The 13,227-nt window shown below is 35.7% G+C and overlaps 1 protein-coding gene across 1 annotated transcript in view; it reads right to left on the bottom strand.

Moving 5' to 3' along the window:
• CHD7 (chromodomain helicase DNA binding protein 7) overlaps positions 1-13,227 on the bottom strand; it is a 158,927-nt gene that overhangs the window by 22,385 nt on the left and 123,315 nt on the right. Inside the window, exons 15-20 of the mRNA XM_036757487.1 lie at positions 4,828-5,038; positions 3,872-4,067; positions 3,034-3,201; positions 2,656-2,835; positions 2,315-2,425; positions 2,029-2,234 (exon numbers count right to left, since the gene is read on the bottom strand). Of these exons, the coding sequence (XP_036613382.1) occupies positions 2,029-2,234; positions 2,315-2,425; positions 2,656-2,835; positions 3,034-3,201; positions 3,872-4,067; positions 4,828-5,038 (1,072 nt within the window). The remainder of the gene's footprint in view (positions 1-2,028; positions 2,235-2,314; positions 2,426-2,655; positions 2,836-3,033; positions 3,202-3,871; positions 4,068-4,827; positions 5,039-13,227) is intronic.

Raw genomic sequence — 13,227 nt, 5'->3', positions numbered from 1 at the left:
CCCTATTTGTCTGGTATATAGCTTGTTTTGTATATATCTGTTTGCATATTGTCTTCTCCTTTAGACTGTAAGCTCCTTGCGAACAGGGACTGTCTTTCTGTATCCACAGCATTTAGCACTTAGGGACTTTGACTAGAGGCAAGTAAGATAGCACAGGGGTTAGACAAAGGTAGCCCCTCCATATGAATACGAAGCAGGTTTGGTTTGCATAGATCTGCAGGGTGGATAATTATAGGTAATCTGAAAATAAAAATATTTAATACAGTTTCTTTGGGACAAGTCAAGACTGCTGTTGAAAAATAGAGAAAAAGTGAAAATAGCAATATAAAAGAATTTTAGTATGACAGAATTTCAAAGCTAAAAGGGACCTCCAAAATCATCATCCCATGCTCTTATGTTCCTAGGAACACAGATTTCAGAACTGGAAGGCAGGTCATAATAAGTCCAACTGTTTATTTCAGGAAACTTAAACCCAGGGACATGAAAGGACTAACTCAAGTTCATATAAAAATTATACCATTTTATATGTTCACATCTTTCATATCCCATTGTAATAGATTTTTAACAAATTAATTCATTGCTAGGAATCTCACTGCAAATCTATGTGACAGAGATGAAGCAAGGATGACATTCATCTTTTCTATATTAAGTTAGCAAGCAAAAAGAAATGCTTTAAACAGTATAAGCTAAAAAGAGAAGTATTACACATACATCCTCCCCGGTGATCTGAGAGTTTAGGTGGCTGGGATCTAAAGAGGATAGAGTCAATACAACAATGAGGAGAGAATGAAAGAGCAACTAACTGTTCCTTGGTGGCAGGACAAAAACAAAAACAAAACAAATACAGAGCCTAAAAAAAAAGCCTAGGTCTTCTAACACAAAACATCTCAGTTTCCCCCTTATACTCAATGAACACAACCTGGTTCCTGGCTACAGTTGCTGTTAGGGAAGAAAAGATAATACACTTGTTACATAGGAAGTCTTGTAAACTATATCAATGAATCTATGGGGGTCATACGCAAAAGTTTTTAAAAAAACAAAACTATGATTTCCCCTAATATCCAGTGATCTTCTAAAGAATTTACTCTACCCTCCATCACGTTATCTCTGTCCTTTTGTTTTAGGTGACTTGGAAGAGATTTCAAGGAAAATCGTTTTTATTATCTTTGACACATCTTTTGCAATGAATAATATGGATTATTATAACAACCAACACAATTACAATACATAACATAATTAATATACTAATGATACAATGTAATTCATATCACAGTTATATAACTAACATGGGCATTATTATTATTATTATTACTATTAATGAAGATTCTATAAAGGATTTTGTGCTCCTTGCAGTTTTACACAAATACAAAGTAGTAAAAGATTTAGGAACCAAATAACGTATAGAAAGAATGTGCTTAATTAGCTACCAAGGATCAGTGGGACTCTTGCTACACTTCCTCCTGATACTGACCAATATATTTGATTAGAAATGGTTTCTTCCCCTTGCTGAGGATTTTAGCAGCACTCTGTGGCTCTCACACAACAAGCACACTTTCCCCTCACTATGAACAATTCCATTACTATTAATTAGCACCACAGATCACACTCAAGACAATCCTTGGAGGTAGGCAGGACAGCTACTCTCATTTTATATATTTTATATAATAATGACAACCTAAGAGTTACACCTAGTGCTCTACAGATGCTGAATACTTTATCCACGTTATCTTATTTGAACCTCAATCTGGGAGACAGATAATATGGGGATTATCCCCATTGTATAAAGCCTGAACTGTTAAAAGATGGACCTATGGCCACACCATTAACTAACAAGTGCGAGAGGAAGAAAGTCTATATCATTCTAACTTTAAAATTGAGCTCTTGTGACTCAATGCTGCCTTTCATGTTTTATGACCTTGATCACTGGAATGTATTATGCATGTGTCAAAATCCAGTGATTTAGCCAGTAACTAGAAACCATAATAAAGAAAAACTTAAACATTTTATATATGAAGTCAGTTTGCTTACCCATAAACCAGAAGATTCTTTTCAACTCTAAAACATTCACTCCTTGCATAACCCTGTGACTTGTCCTGAGGTCTCCGGGGCTTTGTGCTAGGCTTTTCTTCTGAATCACTTTCCAAATCTGAAAATTCCATCAGCTCATCTTCTTTCACAGCACTATAAAGTCTAGTTTGCTTCCTCACTCTAGGAGTGTCAATAACCAGGTTGTTCTGAAACAAAAACAGAAAGAAATGTGAACCTTGTGAAAAACAATTCTACAGATAAGTATTTGAATGGGACTTTTACTCACCCGTCCATTTAAAGCATCAATATCCAACTCAGCTTTCTTAGCCCACTTCTGCCAAAAATTTGGATCATCCAAGGATATGTCTGTCCTATTTCCAGATGCAACAAAACTAGCCTGGAGGTTGGAGATATATGCACCAATATCAGAGCTCTGTTTAAAAGTTGCTTACACACACACACACATTTCCTGAACTTAATCATTCATTCAACAAATAGGTAACAGTTATTGAGCAAGGTCTCGATTTAACATTACAACAGCAAGTTATCAAGTAAAAGCAGTGGTTTTTCCTTTACTCTGCTTCTGCCTAACATAATCAGATCTCATTGTAACAGATTAATTCATACCTTAGCAAATGTAGAGCCCTTTCCTTCAGACTCAATAGTAATGGTGTGTGTCCGCCTCAGAAGGATCTGATCAATATCTTCTTCACAGAATTTAGACCCTTCGTCCTCTTCATCCATAAGTGCACCATAAGCACCTTTGCGTAGAAGATCTTCTATTTCTTTCTTGGAAAGCTGCTGCACCTAAAACCAAGAAATAGAATGCATTCACACTATTTCACAAAGAGAGAAGGTAAAGCATAATACATAAAAGAATGATACAAATAAATGCTTAATACATTCTGAGGGTAAAATTATTTTGCCCCCAAAATTAGTAAAAGCTTAATAATAAGCAAGGAATCAGTACAGAGTTTGGAGAAATTTTCTTTTTTTTTTTTTTACCCCATTTGTAGCATTTTCTCTTCCACTCATGGACTGTAAAACAGCTTTATCCAGGCCCAGCTTCAAGCTTGCCTTGTCAAACATTTCTCTTTCATAAGAGTTTCTTGTGATTAACCTGTAGATTTTTACAGATTTGCTTTGTCCTATTCTGTGACATCTAGCCTGGGCCTGGAAGAAAAATAAATTAGTGGGGGCTAGCAGAGAAGAATGTTCAATTGCAAGTTAAATAAACATAATTGATCCAATGAGTTTAGATTTGTTTAGAATATTAATAAGACACTAAGGTATTATTTACAATGTTTAATACACTTAATGTAATATAAGCTGACTTTTTTTGCATAAAGCATAAGGCATTACCAGAATCAAACAACAAAAATTTAAGTAACTGCTCTTGTACTTATCTGCTTGACATATTATTTATTCTCTTTATATTTATTCCGAATATAAGTGTATGTTATCTATGCATACCCAGACACACACACACACACACACACACGACATCTTTCCTGTTAGAATGTAAATTTCTTACAAGTAGGAATTGTTTTATTTGGTATACTTGCACTAACAGAGCCTAGTATAGTACATGGCACACAGAAGGAATAAATGCTTATTAATTGATCCTCTTTACTGAGGATCATAATAGTTAAATGCTGGGGTTTTTTGTTTGTTTGTTTTTTGGCAGGGCAATTGTGGTTAAGTGACTTGCCCAAGGTCTGAGGTCAGATTTGAACTCAGGTCCTCCTGACCCCAAGGTCATTTGCTCTACTCTCTGCACTACCTCACTGCCCCTTAAATGCTGTTTTTAAAAAAGTAAGCAAGAACTGCCTCTTGGGTTTACCTGAAGATCATTTTGGGGATTCCAGTCTGAATCAAAGATGATGCAGGTATCAGCAGCAGTCAGATTAATGCCCAAACCTCCTGCTCTTGTACACAGGAGGAAAACAAACCTATCAGAGTCAGGCCTAGAAAACCTGTCAATAGCTGCCTGACGAAGGTTGCCTCTTACTCGGCCATCAATTCTCTCATATGGGTACCTGAAATACATTAATATTACAAAAAAGTCTGGCAGGTCATTTTGTGTTTCTCTAAAATCCTCATTCTCCTCAACCCAATACAAATTAGATATTCACACTATTCAGTATGATGGACATGTTTATTTACCAGCAGAATAAGAATATGTAAATTCATAATATGTTTGGGCTAAATTCATAATATGTTTGAGCTATAAGTTTTCTTAAAGATCATTTAGTCAAACTCTTTCATTTTACAGATAATGAAACCAGTATTTGTTTCATAGCAAAGAGGGATTATCTTTTTCTCTTTGTTTAAAAAAAAATAGCAGACATCTCTTCCCTCTACTCTCCTCCTGAAAACAATTTTCCCCTTCCACTGTAACATTTGGGTCAGAGAAATAACTCTCATACACAATACCAAAATAATTATCTAAATAAACTCAAATTGCAACTTGTGAAAAATGCCTCTTACCTTCCCTATCCAAAAAAAAAAAGATGGAAATGATGAATTAAAGGATAGCCCCAGTACAATCTACAAAGGTAGATACTGAAGTCATTATGCAAAATACAATTAAAGAGGAATGCCATATAATTCTATAGCTATGTGAATGTTTCCCACCCTCCCTACCCCCATATCAGTTAGATGACTGATATAAGATAAACTTTAGTGGTTCAATTTTCACTCCATTTATCATAAGTGTCACTAAAATTGTCAAAAAGTTAATATATGTTTAGGTTGATTTTTATTTCATTCTTACTATTATCATACTGTTGCCCTTACCGTCTTTGAATGAGGTAGTCTTCCAGTATGTCCAAGCAGCGCACCATCTGGGAAAAGATAAGCACCCTGTGGCCACCAGCCTTCAGTTTTGGCAGCAGCTTGTCAATCAGCACTAGCTTGCCAGCAGCCTGGATCATTGCCTGGAGCTGAAAATCTGGAGAGTCTGCATTGTGTGTTTCTTTAAACTCTTCCAAAATTTTCTCTTCAGCACCTGCAGAGATTGGACAGCATTACGTGAATACTGTAAAAGGTTTTATTACTAAAAACAATGAACTTGCTTTCAAGACCTGATGCAAGCTGTAGGAACAGTGTAAGCTCTATACTCATACTTACGAAGAAAAATATACCAATTTATTCCTAGCTAAGCCTATATAAAAATATAAATGCACAGAAGGGATCAAAGTTTTAAGTATAACACATTTGAAGGAAAAAGACATTTTCCCAACAAACAAGTGTTTGCTGTCTGTAAAAACTGAATTTCAACAACAGACTGTCAAGCCAGAAGTGGCAGAAACAAGCCAATGGGCCAGATACCTACTGAAATTTTGGAAGCTAAATTGTTAAAAAAAATGAAGAAATGTTTACTAGCTGAACACAAACACAAACAACCAAAATATGTTCTAGGATTAAGAAAATGACATTTTAAAAACTAGAGTACAAGTATGGCAATTTTAGTCCATCAACACATATTAATATACTTGTTGCCCAAAATCAATACAAAGCAAGGCTCATATTTCTAGGTTATTTGATCATTTTTTTTGTTTGTTTTAGAAAATCTACCTCAAAGCATTTTCTTTTTGATATTTTTTCCTGGTAGTGAGCCAAGAAAAAAATGCTACCTATAATTATCCAAAGCTCTTTTATTTACATTGTGGTAAATATTTCATATAAAAACTTCTAAGCTTGAAGTCCTCCTCCCCCATCTAAATGATATTTGGTACTTGTTTTGAGGTACGACAAATGTATAAAAGAATGAAGTATTTTCTTTTTCCAAAAGAGACTTTTGTTCTTGATGGATTATTCAGATGGCAGCAAACAAAACTTTCTAAACTGCTAAGGAATTTCAACTTAGAATTAAGTTGAATTAATCATGTCCATGAAATAAATATGGCATGGCTTTTGAATCAAGATAGATTCAACAAAATCTAGCCAGAATGAAAGTCTAGATGAAATAAAAATTTTTATGAGGTAGATTACAAAGGATTATAAATATAAAAAACACCACCTAATAAGACTTTTCCTCCCTAGTCCCAGGAATTAACTTGTCAATCAACAAACATTTATTAAATACCAACTATATGCAAGGTACATGCCAAGCACAAACATTGGTAACCTCTTCCTCCCATTACTATTTTTCAATATTTGCATTGTGTGTATGTATGTGTATATATATACATACACACACACACACACACACGTGTGTGTGTGTGTGTGTGTGTGTGTGTGTGTGAAGCATGTGGCCAGGTTTTAAAAAGTTAAACTATGGAAAGAAAAACATTTAATCAAACAGAATTACCTTCACAAGCTGATGGCATAACTAACTACAAATGTAGGTACAAAAAGGCAACTGTAGAATTCAATTCATGTTATGGTCATATGTACAAATATGATATGTTAATTATATCTATACATGTGTGTATAAGTGTATACACACACACGTATATACCTTACTGAGAACCAGTTTAAAGTCATTCAATTACTTCATCAAGAATTAAAACTTTGTAGAAAACACTAACTTTTCTTCTGAATAACATTTTAAAATTGGCATACAGGATATATATGGTTTTAAGCTTTAATACTTTAAATAAGAGACGGATAGACAAAAGAAAGGGTCTCTGGCAAGAGAAATACCAGTGTTTCCAAATGGGATATTTCCCCCTCTTTTCTGCCCTACTTCAACAACTCATAAATCTATAGCATTTTGGGGTCTACAAAGAATCTTCTCATAAAGCTCTGTCATTAAAGTGGTGTATTATTATTTTCATTCTATAAATGAAGACTGAAATTTCACTAAGTTTGCCATTATCCATTAATTTACCATTAGTTTCCCATTATTAGATGTATGGTTGGAATCCAGGCCTCTACACTTTAAATAAAACATTTCCTTAACATCAACGACAGCAGTCATAATGGCTAACATTTATATAGCACTTACTATGTTATAAGAACTGTGCTAAGCACTTTACAATTATGGCACAACCCTGGAAGGTAGGTGCCATTATTATACCCACTTTAAAGATGAAGAAACTGAGGCAAACAGAAGTTAAGTGACTTGTCCAGGGTCACACAGCCAGGAAGTATGTGAGGCTGGATTTGAATGCAGGTCTTCCTGATTCCAGACCCACTATGAAAGGTTCATGGAAAGAAAACTTTTCTGAATACAAAAGACTAACCTTTGGATATCTGAGAGATACTTGTGTGATATTTTAATTAATAATAAATTACCCTGGGTACAAAATATTTTCTCAGTCATAGTTAGCATATTATAGTCACAGCTAACTATCAGAGCCCATACTGAATTCAAGTTTTCTGACTCCAAGTCCAGGGGTTTCCCCATTCCACCATACCAAGAAAATTATTACCAAGGGGAAAAAAAAAGGTATTTAAATAAACTAAATATTCTGGGTATTTTTATTGATCAACAATGATATGTATGTAGTTATTTTGACAAAATAAGCCTTAATTTAAAAAAAAAACTAATTCTTAGTGGTAACTTTGAAAATGCAATTAAACAAAAGCTAGAACTTACTGTGTTAAGCAGATTAGTTTTCATACTCTTTGTTCATTCAGACTAGAAAATTAAAAAGAACATCCCTGCTCTTTAAATTTCCCAAATATTTTTCAAATTAGAATCAAGTGGTAAATGAACTATTTTAAAAGTAAGCTTATTATATCTGCTAGTAAGACCTAAGATTTATCATTTCAATTAAAAAAAAAATCCAGGTTCTTGAGTTCCTTTAACTGGTATAATGAGAGGATGCTCTAAACCATCATCACCAAATGAATCTATTTATTAAGTTATCCACCTTGAGCCCTGAAAGTTCTAATAGTAGGCAATGTTAAGAGATGATTGATAGATGTTATGTCATAGTCCACATTTATTAAATTATAGTACAGTAGGAAAAGAGCTATTGCCACAGATTCAGAAGAACCAGATTTTAATTCTGGTTCCACCACTTAAGACCTCTGACCCTGAACATGCTAGCTCTCTGAGCCTCAGCTTCCTTATTTGTAAAATGAAAATCAAAACGCTTACATAACCTACCTGAGTTATTATAAGCAGTGAGATAATGACTAAAGCATTTTATAAACTCTGGATAAATATCAGCTATTATTTTCTTGCAATGAAGGACTGGCCTTCACACTGAATATGGAGAATACTAAACAAAAACATGAGTGGGAAATGGGCTACAACTGGCCATATAAGCATATAGGGGCAGCTTGGTAGCACAAGAGACAGAGTGCTAGGCCTGGAATCAAGCAGACCAGAGTTCAAATGTGACCTCATACACATATTGGTTGTATGACCCTGGGTAAGTCGCTTAACCCTTTTTGCCTCAGTTTCCTCATCTGTAAAATGAGCTGGAGAATAAAATGGTAAACCATTCCAGTATCTTTGCCAAGAAAACCCCAAGGGTCTTACTTTTACTTCCTAGTTGGTTTTTTGTACTTCCTAGGTGTAAGACTTCAGACAAATCACAAAATTCTCCAAGTATCAATTTCTTTATCTCCAATGGGATAATTATTATAAGGAAGCACTTTGTAAACCTTAAAAGTATACTATATATGCAGGTATATATATATATAGGCAAATAAATATATATACACATAATGCTATTTAATTAGACACATATGGAATGTTATTTAATGTGGAAAACTTATGGGTATTCCTGAATCTCTCTGAGCTTTAACTTACCTTTAATTAAAACTCTTTTTACATGTACTGGAATTCTGCATATCAAATTTTATTTGAGGGCAGCAAATCATCATCTGGTGGTTAGTATTAGGTAGTGAGGTTGGGTTTTTTTGGTCATGCAGAGATGGTTTATTATAGATATTTAACCAGCATACAGAAGTCATCAACAGAGATGATTTTTTAAATGATATATATATATATATATATATTGAATATATTCAGCCTATGGTCTACTATCACTGCTAGATCCTTTTCTGCTATATTATATTTTAAAAACAGCTGTACATCAAATTCATTTTCCCTTATTAAATGAAGTATACCACCTTTATTTAGAATTTTAATCTTATCTTCTAAGATTATAGAGTCCTTTTCAGGTTCCATATCATGCACTAACCTGGTATGCTTTCTACTTCATCCTCCAGGTTATTCAACTGAATAAGAATTTATTAAAGGCCTTCTAAGTGGAAGATACTATGCTACAGGCTAAGGACACAAAGATAGAAATACTGCAAGCTCTGATCAAAAAGGAATTTACAATCTAATGATGGAGGATGCCAGAGACAAGCTTATAACTAAAAAAAAAAGAGCAACAGAGATTAAAGAGATCTCTTTAAGAAGAGAACAGGGCAACTTCTGAGGAAGAAATGACCCTAGGGCAGGGCCCTTGAGGAAAGGGAGGGGGACAGAGTTAGGAATAGCCTAAACAGGATGGTGGACAGCATAAACAAGGTAGAAGAGCCCTAGAAAAACAAGGTAAGGAGAGCAGTAGGAGATCAGATAAGGTGAGATATTTAGGGTAGAGCCAGGTTTTAGATGACCTTGAAAACTGGAGACAGAGTAATAAAGTTGTTGCTAAAAAGCACTGGAAAAATAAACAAACTTTTAGAAAATGCTAGTAATATGCTGTTTGTAATACCATCTACAAAACAACTCTTCTGGCCAGGTATGTGCCTAATAGCCACATTCTTCTGAACAGGGTTTTTCCTTAGAAGTTAAGGCAAGGAGCTCTTGAATTTCTACCTACAGCAAGTTTTGTCATTTTTATCCATATTTACCTTTGACAAAATATGCAATATGATTCAATATATTCTATAAATTCTATAAATATCTATAAATAAATATTCTATAAATTGAACACATTTAGCATATCACTGCTTTTCAAATGTATATAGATGCATTTGTGATTAATAAAATACAAATTACTTCATAGTATCTGTTATATATTTTCTTGATCAACAATTTAATAATACAATTATTATATAGAAGGTCTAGGAAATTTCATAATGCTAAAAGAGAGCCTTTGTGCTAAAAAAAAAAAACAGTTGGGAACCACTGCTTTTGACCACAATTTCCTAGTATACAGATATATTTAAAGCACAGAGTTAATAAGCATTTGAGAAGTTGTTTGGAAAGAAAGATAAGCTAACCCCAGGGTAGAACAAATCAGTGATTGCCAAAGAGAACACTTTGAGCAGTCATTAGCTATTGCGACTACTAAATGAGCTATACAGTGACAAAGCAATGTAAATAAGTCAACTAGCATTTATTAAATACCTACTACACACCAGGGATACAAAGAAAGGGGGGGAAAACATCCTTGATCTCATAGAGTTCACAGTCTAATAGGGACAACAGCATGCAAACAAGATATAGTCAGGGTAACTTTGGGATAATCTCAGAAAGAAGGCACAAAGATTAAGGAGGTCCAGAAAGGGCTTCTTGAAGAAGGTGGGACTTTAGCTAAAGTTAGGAGGAAAATATGAAGAAGAGAATTCCAAGCATGGGAAATAGCCAGTGAAAATTCAGGGAATGAGGAGGGGGAGTGGTGTATGAAGGAAAGCAAAGTAGCCTGTATCACTGAATCAAAGAGGAAGGAAAGGGACAGATTATGAAGGGTTTTGAAAGCCAAACTGAGGGCTTATATTTGGTCCTAGAAGTAACAGGTAGTCATGAGAGGTTATTGAATAGGGGGATTACATGGTCAAGCCTGAGCTTTAGGAAGATCTCTTTGACAGCTGGGTGATGGTTGAGTTGGAGTATGGAGAGAGTTGAGGCAAGAACACCAACCAGAAGTCTACTGCAGGTATGAGGTGATGAGGGACTACTGCACTATGGTGGTGGCAGAGTCAAAGGAGAAAAGGGGGAAATATATCAGGTAAGCTAGGAAGGTAGAAATTTTTCTGATAAGGGTTGGCAACAGATTGGATATGGGGAGTGGGGGGGATGTAAAGTTGAAGATGACATCTAGGTTGTGACCCTGGATAACTGGGATAATGTGGTGCTAGCCACCATAATAGGGAAGTTTGGAGTGGGGGAAGGGAGAGGGTTTGGTAGGGAAAGACAAATTCAGTTCTGGACATGCTGAGTATAAGATGTCTACAGGACACCCATTTTGAAATGTTCAACAGGCAGATGGAGATGTGAGACTGGAGATTAAGAGGGAGGTTAGGGATGGACAAGTATATCTGGGAATCATTAGCCTGGAGATATCTCAATCCTGGCAAGCTGATGAGAATATTAAGTGAAGGGAGAAAAGAAAAGGATCTATTACAGAACCTAGGGAAGAGGGTGATCTAGAAGACCCATCAAGGGAGAATGAAAATGAGCAGTCAGAGTGGTAGGAGGAAAGCCAAGAGAGAGCAGTGTCGCAAAAAAACTAAAGGAGAGAGTATCAAGAGGATGGTGTTGGGGGGAAAAAGGAGGAGGGTGTTGGAACATTGTCAAAGGCTGTTGAGATGACAAGGACAAGGATTGAGATCAATTGTCATAGATGATCAATTATCATTAAGATGTGGCAATTAAGAGATCATTAATGACTTTGGAGAGAGCAGTTTTAGTGGAATGACTAAGTCAAAAGAAAAACAATAAAGAGTTAAAAAGACAGGGTGAGGGGAAGAAAAGTCAGTTTTTGCTCAACCTAAAGAAATAGTCAATCCTCAGCTTTTGCAGGGGTAACATTCCTGCAACCACCAAAAACTGTAATCTTTCACCAGATATTGCTAAAAATACACTTTTCTGCATACAATTCTTTATAATAAAACACTGATTCTGATAATATGCATTTTTTCCTAGCAGTAACCACGAAATAACCTACAACACTGGAAGAGAGAGAGGCAACATTCGATGGGAAGGGGAGTGGTGATGTCAGAAGAACTCTGACGTAAAAGAGGGAAAGGGGCAACCTGCCACCTCTAAGCTTCCTTTCAGCTCAGCGGTTGAACAGTTCCTGGATGAGAAGCACATGCCTTGGTGGCAGGGGCAACAGGGAAGGTGGGATGCTGGCTGGAGAGAGGGCAGGAGTGATCATAATCTTATTTACCTGCAAACTTACTGCTTTTCCAGTTTTTCAATTCCTTTATCACACACTTGAGAAGTTATTTTAGCACTTTCTGGAGCGAATTCACAAAACCTTCTATGAATATTTTCCTCCTTTTTGAAGATATAATGAATTGTTGATTTGTTAACATCAAACTCGAAGTCAACAGTGACTGTAGACATTCCAGCATGAAGTTTATCTAACATCTTTTTTTTCTCACTGAGCTTCATCACTGACTTTGCACACTTGGGCTTAGGGCCCAAAGGACTTGCACTATGTTTTGGGAGCATAATTGCAACACAAAACTTGAGTTTTGAGTAGGGTGAACAAGATCAATAAAGTGCCTAGCAGGATATCAGGTACTCCGCAAACTTGTGTGCATTGTGCCTCTCATTTTTTTTTTCTCCACTGAACATAGTAGTGAATGTGCATGGTTGCCAATGGGAAAGTGAAAACGAGATTACTAATAAAATCATAGGACTGCTTGAAGTCAAGAAAGTTAAACACCAAAATGTTGGGGATTGGCTATACTTCCTACTCATCAGAGTAGTCCAAAAGTTGAAGAGAGTTTAGAGTTGAAGTGATTCCCATTCAAGCATAGGGTGGACCAGAAGACCTCTGAGAGACAATGATTCTATGAGAAGATACTGCACTCTTAATATAATAATGCTATGAGGGCTATGTCATGGGGTTGCTATAAAGGTGAATTCCTCGTAGATGGGATGAGGACAGGGGAATCAAATATGTGAATTCCTTGAAATGGGTGACTCAGTCCCATTAAACTACTTAAGCAGAAGAGCTCCATTTTTGCCTCTTGACTAGAAAGTTCTCAGGCATGGATTTATCCATTCAATAAGCATTTACTTCACCCCTAATACGAGCCAGGAACTTTGATAGCCACAGGGGATCTGAGATGAAAAAAAATCCCTGTCCTCAAGTAGTGTACATTCTATTTGGAGAAACATCATGTAAATATATAAGAAAGTACAAAATATATATAAAGTAACTGTGAGTGAGGGTGAAATATGGAAAAGCCTCATGTAGGAGATGACATCTCAGCTAAGCTTGGAAGGAAGCTAAGGATTCCAAGAAGCAGAGGTGAAAAGGATTGCATTCCAGTAAGAAAGGACAGCCCATACAAAAGCAGGGAGATGGAAGGAATGTCACA

Source organism: Trichosurus vulpecula, chromosome 1 (genome assembly GCF_011100635.1).
Source record: "Trichosurus vulpecula isolate mTriVul1 chromosome 1, mTriVul1.pri, whole genome shotgun sequence".
NCBI lineage: Eukaryota > Metazoa > Chordata > Mammalia > Diprotodontia > Phalangeridae > Trichosurus > Trichosurus vulpecula.
This window is presented reverse-complemented; position numbering and strand designations above follow the sequence as displayed.